General features: G+C 46.6%; 1 protein-coding gene across 1 annotated transcript in view; it reads right to left on the bottom strand.

The window, feature by feature from the left end:
* LOC134929650 (chloride channel protein C-like) overlaps positions 1–19,822 on the bottom strand; it is a 563,568-nt gene that overhangs the window by 461,915 nt on the left and 81,831 nt on the right. Inside the window, exons 4-5 of the mRNA XM_063925230.1 lie at positions 16,028–16,189; positions 10,255–10,384 (exon numbers count right to left, since the gene is read on the bottom strand). Of these exons, the coding sequence (XP_063781300.1) occupies positions 10,255–10,384; positions 16,028–16,189 (292 nt within the window). The remainder of the gene's footprint in view (positions 1–10,254; positions 10,385–16,027; positions 16,190–19,822) is intronic.

The following is a 19,822-nucleotide window of genomic DNA, read 5'->3' as shown; positions in this document are numbered from 1 at the left end:
ATCCTGGTGGTTTCCGCCATTGCCACTCTGCTTCTTGTGCCGCCCTGGCGGTTTACATGAGCCACTGCGGTGATGTTGTCTGACTGAATCAGCACCGGTTGGTTGCGAAGCAGAGGCTCCGCTTGACTCAGGGCGTTGTATATGGCCCTTAGTTCAAGGATATTTATGTGCAGACAAGCCTCCTGACTTGACCACAACCCTTGGAAGTTTCTTCCCTGAGTGTTAGGGTCTCCTGCCCTGTGCTGCCACGTCGTCATGGCAACCGGGAGACAAGTGCTAGTGGAGTAACCTGAGCGCAGCTGATACTCCGGTTCGGGTCTTTTGCTGTGCAGTGGTTATAGGCTCTGTGCACGGCAGGGGATCCGGTGCTGGTTTTTGTGCTCACAGTCTGTGAGGTCTGAGTGGGGCGTGGACAGCACCTGCTTTATAAGGCCTCTTTTCAGGGTAAGCAGATGCTGCTGAATCTTTGTTGGTTAGTCAGTTCATGAAAGTTAGCCAGTACTGTGTAGCTTTGTATTTGTTTGTTGCTTACTGCAAATAGGCCTGGGGATTTGGTATTACACTCTGCCAATCCAGACCTAGCAGTAAGACTGGAGTCATTCGTTTAGCTTGCTGGGGTTCTGTTACTACTCTGTGAACTTAGCAAGTTTGCGGCTGTATTCTAAGACTTGCCTGTCTAATCCTGTCTCACTGTGCTAGGTGTCAGGGGTCAGTTTAGTGGCAGTAAGCTAAAACCTGTGCACTGCAAGTGAGAAATAGGATTGTGGAGACTCTCCTTGTGTCTATCATTCCATCTCTGACCAAGGAGTTTACTGCCACACCCGTTGGTAACCCTTTAGGGTTTTGCTGTTGCCCTTAGCAACAGCATTTCAGGTTCTCTACGTATTAAAACACAACATCTTGCTTTTTCCATCTGTGCAGTTCTAATACAAGGGAGATACCCAGTTCCTTAGCCTCTGGGCTTCTCTGTTCACTTTGTGTGTATTTTGTTACCCTATTACCTTCTGTGTACGTTATGTCATATTCCCCAGTTTGTCTGTGAGTCCATTTGTTTTGCATAACAGTTCAAACACCAGTACATTCCTGCAGACACTGGAGTGCATAACAGTTCTGACACCAGTACTTTCCTGCAGGCACTGGTGTGCATAACATATTCAGCAGCCTAATACTCCTGTTGAAATTTTGTGGGAATATGGAGCATACCCCTCAAAATACGTTGCAACAGGTGGTCGATCAGGTGCAGGTCCTGACTCGACAATTTAATGATTTGTCCATTAAAATGCACACCTCCCAGGCTGCTGGCGGAGCTCCCGCAGCAGCAGCACCTGCAGGGGTTAAGGAGCCGAAAGTAAATCTCCCGGATCGTTTTTCTGGAGATCGCGCGCAGTTCTTTTGTTTCAAGGAGAGCTGCAAGCTATACTTCCGGCTTAGGCCTCAGTCTTCTGGGTCGGAGATTCAGCGGGTGGGCATAGTGATTTCCTTGCTACAAGGAGACTCACAGGTCTGGGCATATGGGTTGCAGCCTGACTGTCCGTCGCTTAAAAGTGTTGATGCTTTTTTTACGGCACTGGGCATGTTGTATGATGACCCTGACAAGACGGCCTCAGCCGAGGCTCAGATTTCGATCCTTAAGCAAGGGCGAAGGCCAGTTGAGGTTTACTGTACGGAGTTTCGGAGGTTGGCCCATGATACCCAGTGGAATGACCCAGCCCTGAGACACCAGTACCGAAGAGGTCTTTCTAACCAGATAAAGGACCAACTGGTACAATATCCCTTGCCTGATAGCTTGGATCAGCTCATGCAGTTATCCATCCGGGTGGATAGACGGCTGAGAGAGCGTAGGCTTGAAAGGGAGACTGAGATTTCCTTCCTTCCCAAGGGAACCTCAGACTCTAAGGAATTTTCTGAGGAGCCTATGCAGATTGGGGCTACCCGCCTCTCCTCGCGTGAGAAGACGCGGAGGAGACAGCAGGGGTTGTGTTTGTACTGTGGGAATAAAGGTCATGTGGTAGTATCATGCCCAGAAAAGCCGGAAAACTTCAGGGCCTGAGGGTGATGGGAAATATCCTGTCAGGCCAGAAGTCAGAATTTCCCAAGAAGACTTTTATCATTCCGGTGACCTTGAAGATCCTCGGTCAAACTGTCAAGACTGAGGCCTTTGTGGACAGTGGGGCCGACGGGGTTTTTATGGACCGCCAATTCGCCCTGAAACACTCTGTTCCCTTAGTACCCTTGGCATCGGAAATTGAGATTTGTGGGTTAAACGGGGAACCATTATCCCAAGGTAAAATTACCTCTTGCACTAGCCAGATTTCTTTGTTTATTGGAGCCACACACTCTGAAAAATTGTCCTTTTATGTGACTGTCTGTACTTTTGCCCCATTGGTGTTGGGGTTACCCTGGTTAAGGGCCCACAATCCTCAATTTGACTGGGTCTCTGGGGAGATTCTTAGTTGGGGTACTGATTGTTTCAGGAGTTGCTTGAGCCTTCCAGTCAGGCTCTCGCAGCTAAGTTTGCCAGGATTGCCAGGGTGTTATGCAGATTTTGCGGACGTGTTCTCCAAAAAAGTTGCAGAGGTACTACCTCCCCATCGCCCCTATGACTGTGCCATTGATTTGTTGCCAAATGCTAAGCTTCCCAAGAGCAGGTTGTACTCCCTGTCACGTCCTGAGACTCAGGCTATGGCAGAGTACATTCAGGAGAACTTGGCTAAGGGATTTATCAGACCTTCACAGTCTCCAGTTGGGTCGGGGTTCTTCTTCGTGGGTAAAAAGGACGGTTCGTTGCGACCCTGCATCGACTTCAGGGAATTGAACCGTATCACGATTAAAAACTCATACCCACTGCCTCTCATTTCGGTCTTGTTTGACCAGCTTCGTACTGCCACCATTTTTTCTAAGATTGACCTACGCGGTGCGTACAATCTAATCCGAATAAGAGAGGGGGATGAATGGAAGACTCCCACTCAGGGCATTATGAATATTTGGTGATGCCTTTTGGGCTCTGTAATGCCCCGGCAGTCTTCCAGGATTTCATGAATGATGTGCTCAGGGAATATTTGGATAGATTCTTAGTTGTATACTTAGATGACATCCTAATCTTCTCCCATTCCCTGGAGGAACATCGGAAGCATGTACGCTTAGTCCTCCAGAAACTCAGAGACCACCGGCTTGGGGCAAAGCTGGAGAAGTGCGAATTTGAAGTTCAGCAAATCGCATTTCTAGGATATATTATCTCCCCAGAAGGTTTCCAAATGGAGGGTTCCAAGGTACAGGCAGTCCTGGATTGGGTGCAGCCCACTAGTTTGAAGGCGCTTCAGCGTTTCCTGGGCTTTGCAAATTTTTATAGACGATTTATCGCTGGATTTTCATCTATAGTGGCGCCCTTGGTGGCACTCACTAAGAAAGGGGCGGATGTTGCTCACTGGTCTTGTGAGGCTAAAGCGGCTTTTGCCCGTCTCAAAAGGGCATTTGTTTCGGCCAAGGTGCTGCGACACCCAGATCCAGAGCGTCCTTTTGTGGTGGAGGTGGATGCCTCTGAGATGGGTATTGGGGCAGTGCTTTCTCAGATGGGAGTGTCTGATAATCGCCTTCATCCCTGTGCTTACTTTTCCCGTAAATTTTCGCCTGCCGAGATGAATTATGACGTGGGTAACCGGGAATTGTTGGCTATTAAGGATGCACTCGAGGAGTGGAGACACTGGCTTGAGGGGGCTAAGTTTGTGGTCTCAATTCTCACTGACCATAAGAATCTGGCATATTTAGAGTCAGCGAAGCGTCTCAATGCCAGGCAGGCACGATGGGCTTTGTTTTTTGCTCGCTTTAATTTTTTGATAACATATCGCCCTGGGTCAAAAAACATCAAGGCTGATGCGCTCTCGCGGAGTTTTGCTCCAATCCAGGAGACCACCGAGGAGCCGTTGCCCATTGTTTCCCCATCATGTATTAAAGTGGGCATTACCCAGGACCTCTTATCATTAGTCCTTAGAGCACAGGAGCAGGCTCCTCCAGACCTTCCGGTAGGTCTTTTGTTTGTGCCTCCTAGGTTAAGACAGCGAGTGTTCCTGGAATTCCATGCCAAGAAGTCGGCAGGTCACCCGGGTATTGCCAGAACTCGGGAGTTGCTATCTAGGGCGGTGTGGTGGCCCTCGGTGGCTAAGGATGTGGATCAGTGGGTTCGGGCATGTGACATCTGTGCCCGAAATAAGACTCCTAGAGGGGTTCCTGTTGGCCCATTACATCCACTCTCTATCCCATCTAAGCCATGGACCCACATTTCAATGGATTTTGTGGTGGACTTGCCCAAATCCTCGGGGATGACAGCCATCTGGGTTGTCGTTGACAGGTTTTCGAAGATGGCGCACTTCGTTCCACTGGTTGGGCTGCCATCAGCTAGACGCCTGTCTGAATTATTTATGCTGCATGTTGTGCGTCTCCACGGGTTGCCACTTGATGTGGTCTCTGACCGCGGATCCCAGTTTGTGGCCAAATTCTGGAGGGCATTTTGTTCCGATCTCCAGATTTCTGTCAGCTTGTCGTCAGGCTACCATCCGCAGTCTAATGGGCAGACTGAAAGGGTGAACCAGTCCTTGGAGCAGTTCCTCAGGTGTTATGTCTCCAAGTGTCAGACTGACTGGGTTGCTCATCTGTCCATGGCGGAGTTTGCCTATAACAACGCGGCTCACTCTGCTACAGGGATCTCTCCCTTCCTTTGTGTGTATGGGCATCATCCTAAGGCCAATTCTTTTGACCCCCTGGACTCCACGCCTGGTGGTTCCTCTGTGGTTTCGGTCCTTAGAGGTATTTGGCGGAAAGTGAAGAAAGCCCTTGTGTCTGTGTCATTAGTGACCAAAAGGGTTTTTGATAAGCGGAAAAGACCCTGCAGCTTCAAATTAGGAGACTTCGTCTGGTTGTCTACCAAGAATTTGAAGTTGAGACAGCCATCTCATAAGTTAGGGCCCCGGTTCATCGGCCCTTATAAGATCACCAGGGTTATCAATCCGGTGGCATTTCAGTTAGATCTGCCCCGTTCTTTGGGTATCAATAAAACATTTCATTGTTCCCTTTTAAAACGGGCAATTAGTAATCCTTCTTCCAGTGGAAGACCTTCCCCTCTTCTGATACGTGGCCAGAGGGAGTTTGTTGTTGAAAGGATTCTTGACTCCAAGGTGGTTCGGGGTCGGCTGTCATTTTTGGTGCACTGGAAGGGGTATGGCCCGGAGGAGCGGTCGTGGGTGCGCAGTTGTGATCTTCATGCCCCCAGACTGATACGCTCTTTCTTCTCGCAGTTCCCCGATAAACCCGGTGGTAGGGGTTCTTTGACCCCTCGTCAGAGGGGGGGTACTGTTAGGGTCTCCTGCCCTGTGCTGCCACGTCGTCATGGCAACCGGGAGACAAGTGCTAGTGGAGTAACCTGAGCGCAGCTGATACTCCGGTTCGGGTCTTTTGCTGTGCAGTGGTTATAGGCTCTGTGCACGGCAGGGGATCCGGTGCTGGTTTTTGTGCTCACAGTCTGTGAGGTCTGAGTGGGGCGTGGACAGCACCTGCTTTATAAGGCCTCTTTTCAGGGTAAGCAGATGCTGCTGAATCTTTGTTGGTTAGTCAGTTCATGAAAGTTAGCCAGTACTGTGTAGCTTTGTATTTGTTTGTTGCTTACTGCAAATAGGCCTGGGGATTTGGTATTACACTCTGCCAATCCAGACCTAGCAGTAAGACTGGAGTCATTCGTTTAGCTTGCTGGGGTTCTGTTACTACTCTGTGAACTTAGCAAGTTTGCGGCTGTATTCTAAGACTTGCCTGTCTAATCCTGTCTCACTGTGCTAAGTGTCAGGGGTCAGTTTAGTGGCAGTAAGCTAAAACCTGTGCACTGCAAGTGAGAAATAGGATTGTGGAGACTCTCCTTGTGTCTATCATTCCATCTCTGACCAAGGAGTTTACTGCCACACCCGTTGGTAACCCTTTAGGGTTTTGCTGTTGCCCTTAGCAACAGCATTTCAGGTTCTCTACGTATTAAAACACAACATCTTGCTTTTTCCATCTGTGCAGTTCTAATACAAGGGAGATACCCAGTTCCTTAGCCTCTGGGCTTCTCTGTTCACTTTGTGTGTATTTTGTTACCCTATTACCTTCTGTGTACGTTATGTCATATTCCCCAGTTTGTCTGTGAGTCCATTTGTTTTGCATAACAGTTCAAACACCAGTACATTCCTGCAGACACTGGAGTGCATAACAGTTCTGACACCAGTACTTTCCTGCAGGCACTGGTGTGCATAACACTGAGTGACTGCCCCCCATCCTCGGAGGCTCGCATCCGTGGTCACCAGGACCCAGTCCTGTATGCTGAACCTGCAGCCCTCGAGAAGGTAAGCACTCTGCAGCCACCACAGAAGAGACACCCTGGCCCTCGGGGACAGGGTGATCAGCCGATGCATCTGAAGATGCGATCCGGACCACTTGTCCAACAGATCCCACTGAAAGATCCTCGCATGGAACCTGCCGAAGGGAATGGCTTCGTATGATGCCACCATCTTTCCCAGGACTCACGTGCAGCGATTCACCGACACCTGTTTCGGTTTTGAGAGGTCTCTGACTAGAGTCACGAGCTCCTGAGCCTTCTCCGCTGGGAGAAACACCTTCTTCTGGTCTGTGTCCAGAATCATGCCCAGAAAAGGCAGACGCGTTGTAGGAATCAGCTGCAACTTTGGGATATTCAAATCTGAGGTACTCCTGATGAGGTGGATAAATGGGGACATGCAAGTAAGCATCCTTGATGTCCAGAGACACCATAAAATCCCCCTCTTCCAGGCTTGCAATGACCGCTCTGAGCGATTCCATTTTGAACTTGAATCTTTTCAGATAAATGTTCAGGGACTTTAAATTCAATATGGGTCTGACCGAACCGTCCGGTTTCGGTACCACAAACATTGTGGAATAGTATCCCCTTCCTTGTTGAAGGAGGGGAACCTTTACCACCACCTGCTGGAGATATAACTTGTGAATTACCGCTAACACAACTTCCCGTTCCATGGGGGAAGCTGGCAGGGCCGATTTGAGGTAACGGTGAGGGGGCATCACTTCGAATTCCAGCTTGTATCCCTGAGACACAATCTGTATAGCCCAGGGATCAACCTGTGAGCGAACCCACTGGTGGCTGAAATTTCGGAGACGCGCCCCCACCGCTCCTGGCTCCACCTGTGGAGCCCCAGCGTCATGCGGTGGATTTAGTGGAAGCCGGGGAGGACTTCTGTTCCTGGGAACTAGCTGTATGGTGCAGCTTCTTTCCTCTACCCATGCCTCTGGCAAGAAAGTACGCACCTCTGACCTTCTTGCTTCTTTGTGATCGAAAGGACTGCATTTGGTAATACGGTGCTTTCTTAGGCTGTGAGGGAATATATGGCAAAAAATTTGACTTCCCAGCCGTAGCTGTGGAAACTAGGTCCGAGAGACCGTCCCCAAACAATTCCTCACCCTTGTAAGGTAAAACCTCCATGTGCTTTTTGGAGTCGGCATCACCTGTCCATTGCCGAGTCCACAGGACCCTTCTGGCAGAAATTGACATTGCATTTATTCTAGAGCCCAGTAGGCAAATGTCCCTCTGGGCATCCCTCATATATAGTACAGCGTCTTTTATATGCCCCATGGTCAGTAAAATGGTATCCTTGTCTAAGGTATCCAGTTCCTCAGACAGATTATCTGTCCATGCTGCTACAGCACTACACATCCAGGCCGACGCAATTGCCGGCCTCAGTAGAGTACCTGAATGTGTATAAACAGACTTCAGGATACTTTCCTGCTTCCTATCTGCCGGATCCTTTAGGGCGGCCGTATCCTGTGACGGCAGGGCCACTTTCTTAGATAAGCGTGTTAGAGCTTTATCTACCCTAGGGGAGGATTCCCAGCGCATCCTGTCCGTTGGCGGGAAAGGGTACGCCATAAGTAACCTTTTGGAAATCAGCACTTTCCTATCGGGGGAATCCCACGCTTTTTCACATAACTCATTTAACTCATGTGAAGGGGGAAAAGTCACCTCTTGCTTTTTCTCCCCATACATATAAACCCTCTTGTCAGGGACAGGGTTTACCTCTGATATGTGCAATACATCCTTCATTGCTACAATCATGTAGCGGATGGCTTTAGCCATTTTAGGCTGCAATTTTGCATCATCGTCATCGACACTGGAGTCAGAATCCGTGTCGATATCTGTGTCAACAATTTTGGATAGTGGGCGCTTCTGAGACCCTGACGGCCTCTGCGCTGTAGGATCAGGAATGGGCTGAGACCCCGACTGTCCCAAGGCATCAGCTTTATCCAACCTTTTATGCAAGGAGTTTACATTATCATTTAACACCTTCCACATATCCATCCAATCAGGTGTCGGCGCCGTCGGCGGAGACACGTCATTCATCTGCACTTGCTCTGCCTCCACATAGCCCTCTTCGTCAAACATGTCGACACACGCGTACCGACACACCACACACACAGGGGATGCTCTATATGAGGACAGGACCCCCACAAGGCCTTTTGGAGAGACAGAGAGAGAGTATGCCAGCACACACCCCAGCGCTATATGACCCAGGAATCACACAGTAACTTAGTGTTTACCCAGTAGCTGCTGTATATATGATTAATGCGCTAAATTTATGTGCCCCCCCTCTCTTTTTACCCTCTTTCTACCGTGAGTCTGCAGGGGAGAGCCTGGGGAGCTTCCTCTCAGCGGAGCTGTGGAGAGAAAATGGCGCTGGTGAGTGCTGAGGAAGAAGGCCCCGCTCCCTCAGCGGCGGGCTTCTGTCCCGCGATTTTGTGTAAAATTAATGGCGGGGGCTCATGCATATTACAGTGTCCAACTGTATATATGCTGCTTTTGCCAGGAGGTACTTAATTGCTGCCCAGGGCGCCCCCCCCCCCCCTGCGCCCTGCACCCTACAGTGACCGGAGTGTGTGGGTTAGTGTGGGCGCAATGGCGCACAGCTGCAGTGCTGTGCGCTACCTCATATGAAGACAGGAGTCTTCTGCCACCGATTTTGACGTCTTCTTGCTTCAACCCGCCGGCTTCTGTCTTCTGGCTCTGCGAGGGGGACGGCGGCGCGGCTCCGGGAACGGACGACCAAGGTTAGGTTCCTGTGTTCGATCCCTCTGGAGCTAATGGTGTCCAGTAGCCTAAGAAGCGCAACCTAGCCGCAGTTAGTAGGTTTGCTTCTCTCCCCTCAGTCCCACGTAGCAGAGAGTCTGTTGCCAGCAGAAGCTCTCTGAAACTAAAAAACCTAACTAAAATACTTTCTTATTAGCAAGCTCAGGAGAGCTCACTAAAATGCACCCAGCTCTGTCCGGGCACAGATTCTAACTGAGGTCTGGAGGAGGGGCATAGAGGGAGGAGCCAGTGCACACCAGTAGTACTAAATCTTTCTTAGAGTGCCCAGTCTCCTGCGGAGCCCGTCTATTCCCCATGGTCCTTACGGAGTCCCCAGCATCCACTAGGACGTTAGAGAAACACATACTAGTGCCTCTTATTCACATCCCGACTCACAGTAGTGCCCCTTATTCCCATTATGTCACTCAGTAGTGCCCCTTATTCACATTACACCACACAGTAGTACACTTTATACACATTATGCCAAACAGCAGTGCCCCTTATACACTATTCGCACAGTAGTTGTGTCACTTATACACATAATGCCCACAGTAGTGCCTCTTATACACATCTCTGCCTCTGTCACCCCAGCAGCTCACCTCCCATGTCCCTCCAGCAGCTCCATGTACTGTGTCCCTCCAGCAGTTGCCCATCTCTCTGTGTGCCTCCAGCCCCCTCTCACCTTGTCTTCTGCATGCACAGAGCCTGCTACTCTTCATGGCTCTTCTTCACTTTAGCAGCAGTGACAGCATGACATCACATATGCCGTGCCAGAAAAGGAAGCCGCTGGGACCTGAGGAGGGGACAAATGCTGTCTGACAGACACAGAGTGTGTGAGTACCAGGAGGGGCAGGACGCAGACAGAGGAAGACCATGGAGCCGACAGGACCTGAGGAAGGGGGAGGCGTACACAGCTCATCAGTGATACTAGCGAAGCCCGCAACATCTATTGACGTGGGTGGCAGGGGGGCTTTTTTGTTGGAATTACTGTGCAGGGACGTGGAAGGGGTGTAAAAAAGTTTCTTCTACCATTATTACCCTAACTCCGTTTCACCCCGTTCCATCCACTTTAACCTCTGCTTTTGAGGTAATCATAACATAATATGTTTTATTACTGAACCACATACCTTGATATAAGTTTCCACAAGCTCCCACTTCATTTCAAAAAGATAATCAATTATTTGGTGCATTAAAAATCCCACTGTGCCAACCACAACTCCAATAAGGGCCATCATCAGCCAACGATCCCAATCTGACCTGAGGATGATGGAAAATGTATTGATTACTAATATCTCACCATGTTCCTATTCATACTGTAGATGGACAACTAATAATTTGAGGGCATATGCATTAGGGGTGATAACACTTACAGTACCTCACATGGAAAATATTTCCATCCTAGCAGAATCATAGTACATTTGTAAACACAAATGGCCTCATTTAAATTGGGATGCGGTCAATTTACCTACAATCAAAATTCCGACGGTCAAAATACCGACAACCATTGACCGACGGTCAAAATCCCGACAAGGTTAAAATCCCAACATTTAAAATACTGACAAGGTATATGATTTTTTCATTTAAACCAAGTTGTTTATGGACCTGGAGGGGGAATATAATAGTATGCCGAGTGCAGGGAGGCACCATGCCCGCAACATGGTGAGTGCAGCGAGCCATGCGGGGGACGTGGTACACTTATACGGTGTCCATGTCGACTTATGTCCACATACACACCAGAAAACAATGAAAAACTTGTGTCGATTTTTTGACATGTTCACATGTTAAATGTCGTATTTTGACCTTGTTGGTATTTTAAATGTCATTATTTTGACCTTGTTGGGATTTTGACCTTGTTGAGATCCTTGTTGAGATTTTGACTGTCGGTCAATTGTTGTCAGTATTTTGACCGTCTGGATTTTGATTGTAGGTATTTCATGCTAAACCCTTTAAATTAAGCAATAAAGGAAACAGAGGATCACATTTGCACATTTTGGCCTAGTTTGCACCATTACACCAGAATCTGGTATTCCTCCACCTTGTGTGATTTTATTACATTTTGTATTGTTTCAGTGTACTATTATGAGAAAATAAATAGCTTTTTTGGGTATTTTACTGTTTTGCTACTGATTGTGTAACCATGGGGGTCATTCCGAGTTGATCGTAGCTTTGCTAAATTTAGCACAGCTACGATTATCTTCCCTGACATGCGGGGGGACGCCCTGCACAGGGCTAGTCCGCCCCACATGTCAGTGCCCGCCCCCCTCCCCCTGCAGAAGTGAGGCCTTTGCACTTTAGCAGTAGCTCCCGGCCAGCGCAGATTTAGCGTGCTGGCTGGGAGCTACTCCTCGCTCCCCGGCCTGCAGCGGCTGCGTGTGATGTCACGCAGCCGCTGCGGCCCGCCCCCATTCCTCCCCCTCCCGCCCAGCAATCGCCTCTGCCTGTCAATCAGGAAGAGGCGATCGCAGACCTGCAACAGCCTTCAGCCGTCTAGCATGCGACGTAAAGACTGTTAGCTCGGCTGCGAAAAACAGCAGAGAGCGAACGGGTCAGAATGACCCCCCATATGTCACAGACCCTCCAACATCACCCACCCCACTAGGTACAAAATGCTCTGTTCCTGGACTTCCCTCTTAATTTATGATTTCCATCACCTGTGTTGAACTAGTTAAATGATAAGAAAGCTGTTTCTTCACAGGTGATGGCAATAATACATTAAGAGGGAAGTCCAGAAACAGAGCATTTTGTACCTAGTGGGGCGGGTCATGTTGGAGGGTATGATGTCATGGGTTGCTAAATACACATATGCTGAGAAAAGACACGGAGCATCATACATAGATACAGATATCCCAAAGGGAAGTTGCATATATTATTTATTTTTGGTTTTTTTACTCTGTTACTGTATTGCATAAGCACACCCATCTGACAAAGTTTCTCTCTATCTTGACACAACCTTGTTGCACTGCAAGGTGTACAGACCCTCCAACATGACCCGCCCCACTAGGTACAAAATGCTCTGTTTCTGGACTTCCCTCTTTATTTATGATTGCCATCACCTGTGAAGAAACAGCTTTCTTATCATTTAACTAGTTCAACACAGGTGATGGAAATCATAAATTAAGAGGGAAGTCCAGGAACAGAGCATTTTGTACCTAGTGGGGCGGGTCATGTTGGAGGGTCTGGGTGTAGGGTTGCCACCTCATCCCTTTAATTCTGGACACATATTAACTACACAGGTTCTGTGGCTGGCTGACTTCAAGACTCCATTTCACCTGGTTTTAATCACACACAGAACCTGTGTAATTAATATGTGTCCAGAATTAAAGGGGTGAGGTGGCAACCCTACCAAGGAGGAGGGAAATTTAATGAGTGTAGGGAGAATTGGAGTTGGGATGTTGTGTGTCCTAGCTGAACTTTAAATCAGTAAAACAATAAGCTTACCAGTGTTTGTACTCTACATGGAAGGAAGAGGAGCCAGTATTTTCCCTGCAAAAATAAATGTAAAAGTTGTATTTTCCCCCCCACCTAAGGTTACAACCTCATCCCTTTAATTCTGGACACAGGTTCTGTGGCTGATTAAAACCAGGTGAAACGGAGTCTTGAAGTCAGAAAGCCACAGAACCTGTGTAATTAATATGTGTCCAGAATTAAAGGGATGAGGTGGTAACCCTACCCCCACCACCCCCTTTCATCACATCATGGTTTGTGTGGGGGGCAAATGTGCTTCTATGTTTTTGTTTTGCTCCTAATTCAGCATGAACACCATTATAGTAATGCTGTGTGAACACATCTTTACACCATACTTGCCTACCTGACCCTCTCCATGAGGGAGAAAATGCTCTGTTCCTGGACTTTCCTGGTAATGTATGATTGCCATCACCTGTGGTGAGCTAGTTAATTGATAAGAAAGGTGTTTCACCACAGGTGATGGCAATCATACATTACCAGGAAAGTCCAGGAACAGAGCATTTTCTCCCTCATGGAGAGGGTCAGGTAGGCAAGTATGCTTTACACACATGCTTTAGAGAACATTTTCATTTTGCTTTGTGGGAAAAGCTGATTTACATTCCAATACAATACTACTTCATGGTATATTTAACTTGTGCCAGATAAAATATTTGTTTTTAATTGTAACCATAGATTTCCTACTTGGAAGTGCAGCTCAGAGCCACAGTGATCTCTCTTACTAAATAATATGAAGATGGTTAGAATGGACCACACACACTGACCTTACAGCAGCACAGCAAATCCAGTTAGGAATCCAATCAGCTGCAGCTCTAACATACGTATTAACTGAAAGTTATACAACACAGACAATGGAGATCTATGCTTACTCCAAGAAATATAAACTTAGAGGTATAAAAAGATTTTAAAAAATGGAACTACACATGTACAATTTGAAATAGATACTGAAGGTGATCTAATAGTATTGCTGAAAGCTACAAATTGCAGTAAACTGAAGCAACCAATTATACCGTTGTTTATTTAATTTATACAAGATAGATAAAAGTAAATTGCCCATTGGCTGCTATGGTTTGGTACAATGGTGGTTATTCAGGTTTGTTAGCAAACTAAAAAAGCACACTAATGGGCAAAACCATGTTGCACTGCAGATGGGCAGATGTAACATATGCACAGACATTTAGATTTGGGTGGGGTATATTGTTTCTGTGCAGGGTAAATACTGGCTGCTTTATTTTTACACTGCAATTTAGATTTCAGTTTCAGCACACCCCACCCAAATCTAACTCTCTCTGCACATATTACATCTGCCCACCTGTACTGCAACACAGTTTTGCCCATTAGTTTGCTTTTTTGGTTTGCTAAAGACCCAATGTTAGCAATAAATACCCTTCACTGTCAAGTCAACACACTCTTATAATGTATCAGTATAGAGTTTATACTATAGACCAGTGTTTTTCAACCACTGTGCCAGGTGTGCTGCTGTCTGCCAGAGATGCCGCTGCCACCCACCAGAGAGACTTGAACCGCCAGCCAGCGATGCCATCACGGCTGCCACAGCAATCAGTAGCAGGCTCGGCAGTGCTGTGCACTTCCGCGAGCCACCCATGACCTATGGTGAGTCATAGGTCACGCACAAATACATCGCATTCCCGTCTGGAGTGCTGGCCCACCCACCAACTGCTGCTCCGTGCTGCTGCTGCAGCCGCTGCCTGGCCCATCCCCTCAGTGCTCCTCACTTCTCCCACCACTGAGAGGGAAAGCTGTAACAGCTACAGGTTATTTATATATATTTTTTAATTATGTATGTGTGGAATTACTGTGGGATGGGGGCAGACATTGCGTGGAATTACTATGGGGAGGCAGTGTGTGGAATTATTGGGGGGTGCAGTGAGTGGAATTTCTATTGGGCGGGGCAGTGTGACATTACTGTGGGGGACAATGTTTATGCAATATGGAGTTGTGCAAATATGAAGTGGCAATTTTGTACTGCTGGTGAGGAATTTTAGTCGTGGTCTTGATGACTCCTGCTGCATTATATAGTTTTAAATAAGGAGTAAATAGTGACCAGGTTAAGTTGGAGGTGAAATTAGTTCGGGAGGCAGTCTGTGGTTGAATTACTCTGGGGGACAGTGTGTGGCATTATTATAAATTTAAAATTACTGTGGGGGCCAATGTGTTTGTTTAATTGCTGTGGGGGCCAATGTGTGTGTATGGGGTTTTTATCCCGTGGGACACTGATGGTGTGCCTTGGCAATTTTAAAGTCTTGTCGGTGTGCCACAAGTTGAAAAAGGTTAAAAATCACTGCTATAGACCATTCCAAGTAATTTTTCTTGGTACAGAACATATAATGTTTTAGAGTAGCTGATGGTGGACATTATCATTTGTGTTAAAAATAACAGGTTAGGGAACAAATTATGTGCACTATGTAAGAAATTTATTTGGCTCCAGGAAATCTAAAGAATACTAAAACTGTATGTATTTATTCTCTTCAAATTGATAAGCCAGTAGTTTACATTGACTTGCAGTAGTTCACAATAGCTTTGCCTGAACTTCATTAATAAATACAGATGTATGATATTTAATTACAGCAGAATGGTAGCGCTGTGGTTAGTACTGATCTCTCACAGGGTATTAGAATTGTAGAGTTTATATGTCCGCCCGGTGTTTACATGGGTTTCCTTCCAGTAGTCCAACTTCCTCCCACAGTACAAATACATACGGGCTGCTGACATAAATGGACTTGCAAATTATTAAACATTCCCTGTATGACAGTGTGTAATATATGTTACTATGAATGTAATGCGTAATATAGAATGTTTGATTATCAAGAGGTACCTGAAAAGTGATTATATCAATGTGAAGAAAGTTGATACAAAAAAGATCTCTATAGAGCATTTGATTAGCAGGGCTTTGGGGAAAATACAGTCATTTTGTTAATGTTTTTGCTGCCCTATTGGTATATATTCAGGCAATAAATGGCTAGTGAGAAAGAAGATATCTTCTTAGCAAAATATAACATATATAGTTGTTATGCTACGCTTGATTGTTCTAGTTTAGAAATAAGTGGCTAATAGAAGTAGGGGAGCAAATGTTTTAGGCGCCAGTTGAAAATGATTAAGGTTGTAATCAACTTCATCTGGATAAACCACAGGCAGAAGGAAAATAGGAGTTACTGTACATGAGAATATATCATACATATTTACTTTGGGATTGAGTTCTATTTGAATTATATCATTATTTAGAGTTTCTATTTTATTGCATACTGTAGTTGATGAGTGGTCAGCCCAAAAATATGCATTATTAATAATACACCCTTTTCTCCATTGGGCAGCTCTGTGGCACTGAAAATGAACTGTGTCAAAAAGTCCTAATATTCTATGTTGAAGTGACCATTACCTAATTAGATAAACTACAACTTGCATTAATGTTTGCGTTACCTGTGGGGCTTCTCTTGTAGCCATGTTTTATAGACGTCACTGTGAGAAGGTAAGTAGTCCAGGCTTTCATGTGTTTCCGAGAGATCCTTCTTCTGTTGGTACATGTCAGAGGACACATTTTGAATTTCTCCATCTTCCAGATCTTTAGTAGCCTGTTTTCTGCTGCTTGTTGAAGACATAATTTAGTTACTTAAATATGCACTCCCAGTTTAGTCAGTCTGAGAGACCTCACACACCGATGCCCTATCTACAGAGACTGACCATCAGAAGTACATCCGTAATATAATACAAATCTTGTTTTGCCATGACAGGGATTGGCCACATTTGTTTTGATGTGATGTGTTAATGAGACATACTACTTCTATTCTGTTTTATCTAGTACAGGACTTTATACTTCTAATGTAAAATAGTCATTACCAAGATAATTAATGCATTATGTTAGTAGTAAACTTGACATTAACTTGTGTACCACAAGGGTTCCACAGCGCCCAATTACAGAGTACATATGCACATAATCAAAACAGGAAAACAGTGATTCACAGTTAAAGACAATATAGGACAAGTACAGGGTAACTAAGCATAACTACACCAGTAGACGACACTGAGATAAGTATAAAGATGGCCGAAAACTGCAGAATTTGGGCAATTGAGGATTATTAAAGTAAGAAAAGGATAATCACATGAGGGAAGAGGGCCCTACTCGTGAGAGCTTACATTCTAAATTTAATCAAATAGTAACATTCCCAAATCATACAAAATGGATCATAAAAAAACAGTATGATGGAAGGTCCACATGTCATCTCAGTACATACTGTAGGAATCACTAACCAATTCCCAGTAATAACTGTGGTCTACATGACCAAAATACTGTAGCAGACCTATGTAATCCATTCTAATACAGTTGAGTTACAGTGCAATTTCACTAAGATCACAGGCATTTGTCAACGAGCAGTGGAGGACATGATGTTGACACAATACAATGTACATTCCATTCTACCCCAAATAACTTTACAACTCTGATTGTTTGTTTCCAACAGTGAAGGGTTCTGGGGGCTCCGTAATATTATGAGGCCCATTTTTCTGGTCCAAAATGATCCCAACGTGTTAGACTTAAAAAAGAAATAAGCTTTTTCTACAAGTGATATAAATAAATGCATGTGTACCAATATAAAGTTCTCTGAGCAAAATAAATGATTTCTTTTTAACTTCAAATTTGAATAAAAAAATAAGAATTTACTCACCGGTAATTCTATTTCTCGTAGTCCGTAGTGGATGCTGGGAACTCCGTAAGGACCATGGGGAATAGACGGGCTCCGCAGGAGACTGGGCACTCTAAAAGAAAGATTAGGTACTATCTGGTGTGCACTGGCTCCTCCCTCTATGCCCCTCCTCCAGACCTCAGTTAAGGAAACTGTGCCCGGAAGAGCTGACACAACAAGGAAAGGATTTGGAATCCAGGGTAAGACTCATACCAGCCACACCAATCATACCGTACAACTCGTGATAACCATACCCAGTTAACAGTATGAACAACAACTGAGCCTCAGTAACAGATGGCTCATAACAATAACCCTTTAGTTAAGCAATAACTATATACATGTATTGCAGAGGGTCCGCACTTGGGACGGGCGCCCAGCATCCACTACGGACTACGAGAAATAGAATTACCGGTGAGTAAATTCTTATTTTCTCTGACGTCCTAGTGGATGCTGGGAACTCCGTAAGGACCATGGGGATTATACCAAAGCTCCCAAACGGGCGGGAGAGTGCGGATGACTCTGCAGCACCGAATGAGCAAAGGCAAGGTCCTCCTCAGCCAGGGTATCAAACTTGTAGAACTTAGCAAATGTGTTTGAACCCGACCAAGTAGCAGCTCGGCAAAGCTGTAAAGCCGAGACCCCTCGGGCAGCCGCCCAAGAAGAGCCCACCTTCCTTGTGGAATAGGCTTTCACTGATTTAGGATGCGGCAATCCTGCCGCAGAATGAGCTTGCTGAATCGTGTTACAGATCCAGCGCGCAATAGTTTGCTTTGAAGCAGGAGCACCCAGCTTGTTGTGTGCATGCAGGATAAACAGCGAGTCAGTTTTCCTGACTCCAGCCGTCCTGGCTACATAGATTTTCAAAGCCCTGACTACATCTAGTAACTTGGAGTCCTCCAAGTCCCGAGTAGCCGCAGGCACCACAATAGGTTGGTTCAAATGAAACGCTGATACCACCTTAGGGAGAAATTGGGGACGGGTCCTCAATTCTGCCCTGTCCATATGGAAGATCAGATAAGGGCTTTTACAAGACAAAGCCGCCAATTCTGACACACGCCTAGCCGAAGCTAAGGCCAATAGCATGACCACTTTCCACGTGAGATATTTTAGCTCCACGGTCTTAAGTGGCTCAAACCAGTGGGATTTTAGGAAACCCAACACAACGTTAAGATCCCAAGGTGCCACTGGAGGCACAAAAGGGGGCTGAATATGCAGCACTCCCTTAACAAACGTCTGAACTTCAGGCAGTGAAGCCAGTTCTTTTTGAAAGAAAAAAGATAGGGCCGAAATCTGGACCTTTATGGATCCTAATTTTAGGCCCATAGTCACTCCTGACTGTAGGAAGTGCAGGAATCGACCCAGCTGGAATTCCTCTGTAGGAGCCTTCCTGGCCTCACACCAAGCAACATATTTTCGTCATATACGGTGATAATGTTGTGCTGTCACATCTTTCCTAGCCTTTATCAGCGTAGGAATCACTTCATCTGGAATGCCCTTTTCCGTTAGGATCCGGCGTTCAACCGCCATGCCGTCAAACGCAGCCGCGGTAAGTCTTGGAACAGACAGGGCCCCTGCTGTAACAGGTCCTGTCTGAGAGGCAGAGGCCATGGTTCCTCTGAGATCATTTCTTGTAGTTCTGGGTACCAAGTTCTTCTTGGCCAATCCGGAACGATGAGTATAGTTCTTACTCCTCTCTTTCTTACTATCCTCAGTACCTTGGGTATGAGAGAAGGAGAAGGGAACACATAAACCGACTGGTACACCCACGGTGTCACTAGTGCGTCCACAGCTATCGCCTGAGGGTCCCTTGACCTGGCGCAATATTTTTTTAGCTTTTTGTTGAGGCGGGACGCCATCATGTCCACCTGTGGCCGTTCCCAACGGTTTACAATCTGCGTGAAAGACTTCTGGATGAAGTCCCCACTCTCCCGGGTGGAAGTCGTGCCTGCTGAGGAAGTCTGCTTCCCAGTTGTCCACTCCAGGAATGAACACTGCTGACAGTGCTAGCACGTGATTTTCCGCCCATCGGAGAATCCTTGTGGCTTCTGCCATCGCCTTCCTGCTATTTGTGCCGCCCTGTCGGTTTACATGGGCGACCGCCGTGATGTTGTCTGATTGAATCAGCACTGGTTGGTTCTGAAGCAGGGGCTCTGCTTGACTCAGGGCGTTGTAAATGGCCCTTAGTTCCAGTATATTTATGTGTAGTGAAGTCTCCTGACTTGACCACAGTCCCTGGAAGTTCCTTCCCTGAGTGACTGCCCCCCATCCTCGGAGGCTTGCGTCCGTGGTCACCAGGACCCAGTCCTGTATGCCGAATCTGCGGCCCTCGAGAAGATGAGCACTCTGCAGCCACCACAGCAGAGACACCCTGGCCCATGGGGACAGGGTGATCAACCGATGCATCTGAAGATGCGATCCGGACCATTTGTCTAACAGATCCCACTGAAAGATCCTTGCATGGAACCTGTCGAAGGGAATTGCTTCGTAAGAAGCCACCATCTTTCCCAGGACTCGCGTGCAGTAATGCACCGACACC

This window comes from Pseudophryne corroboree, chromosome 5 (assembly GCF_028390025.1).
Source record: "Pseudophryne corroboree isolate aPseCor3 chromosome 5, aPseCor3.hap2, whole genome shotgun sequence".
Taxonomy (NCBI): Eukaryota; Metazoa; Chordata; class Amphibia; order Anura; family Myobatrachidae; genus Pseudophryne; species Pseudophryne corroboree.
This window is presented reverse-complemented; position numbering and strand designations above follow the sequence as displayed.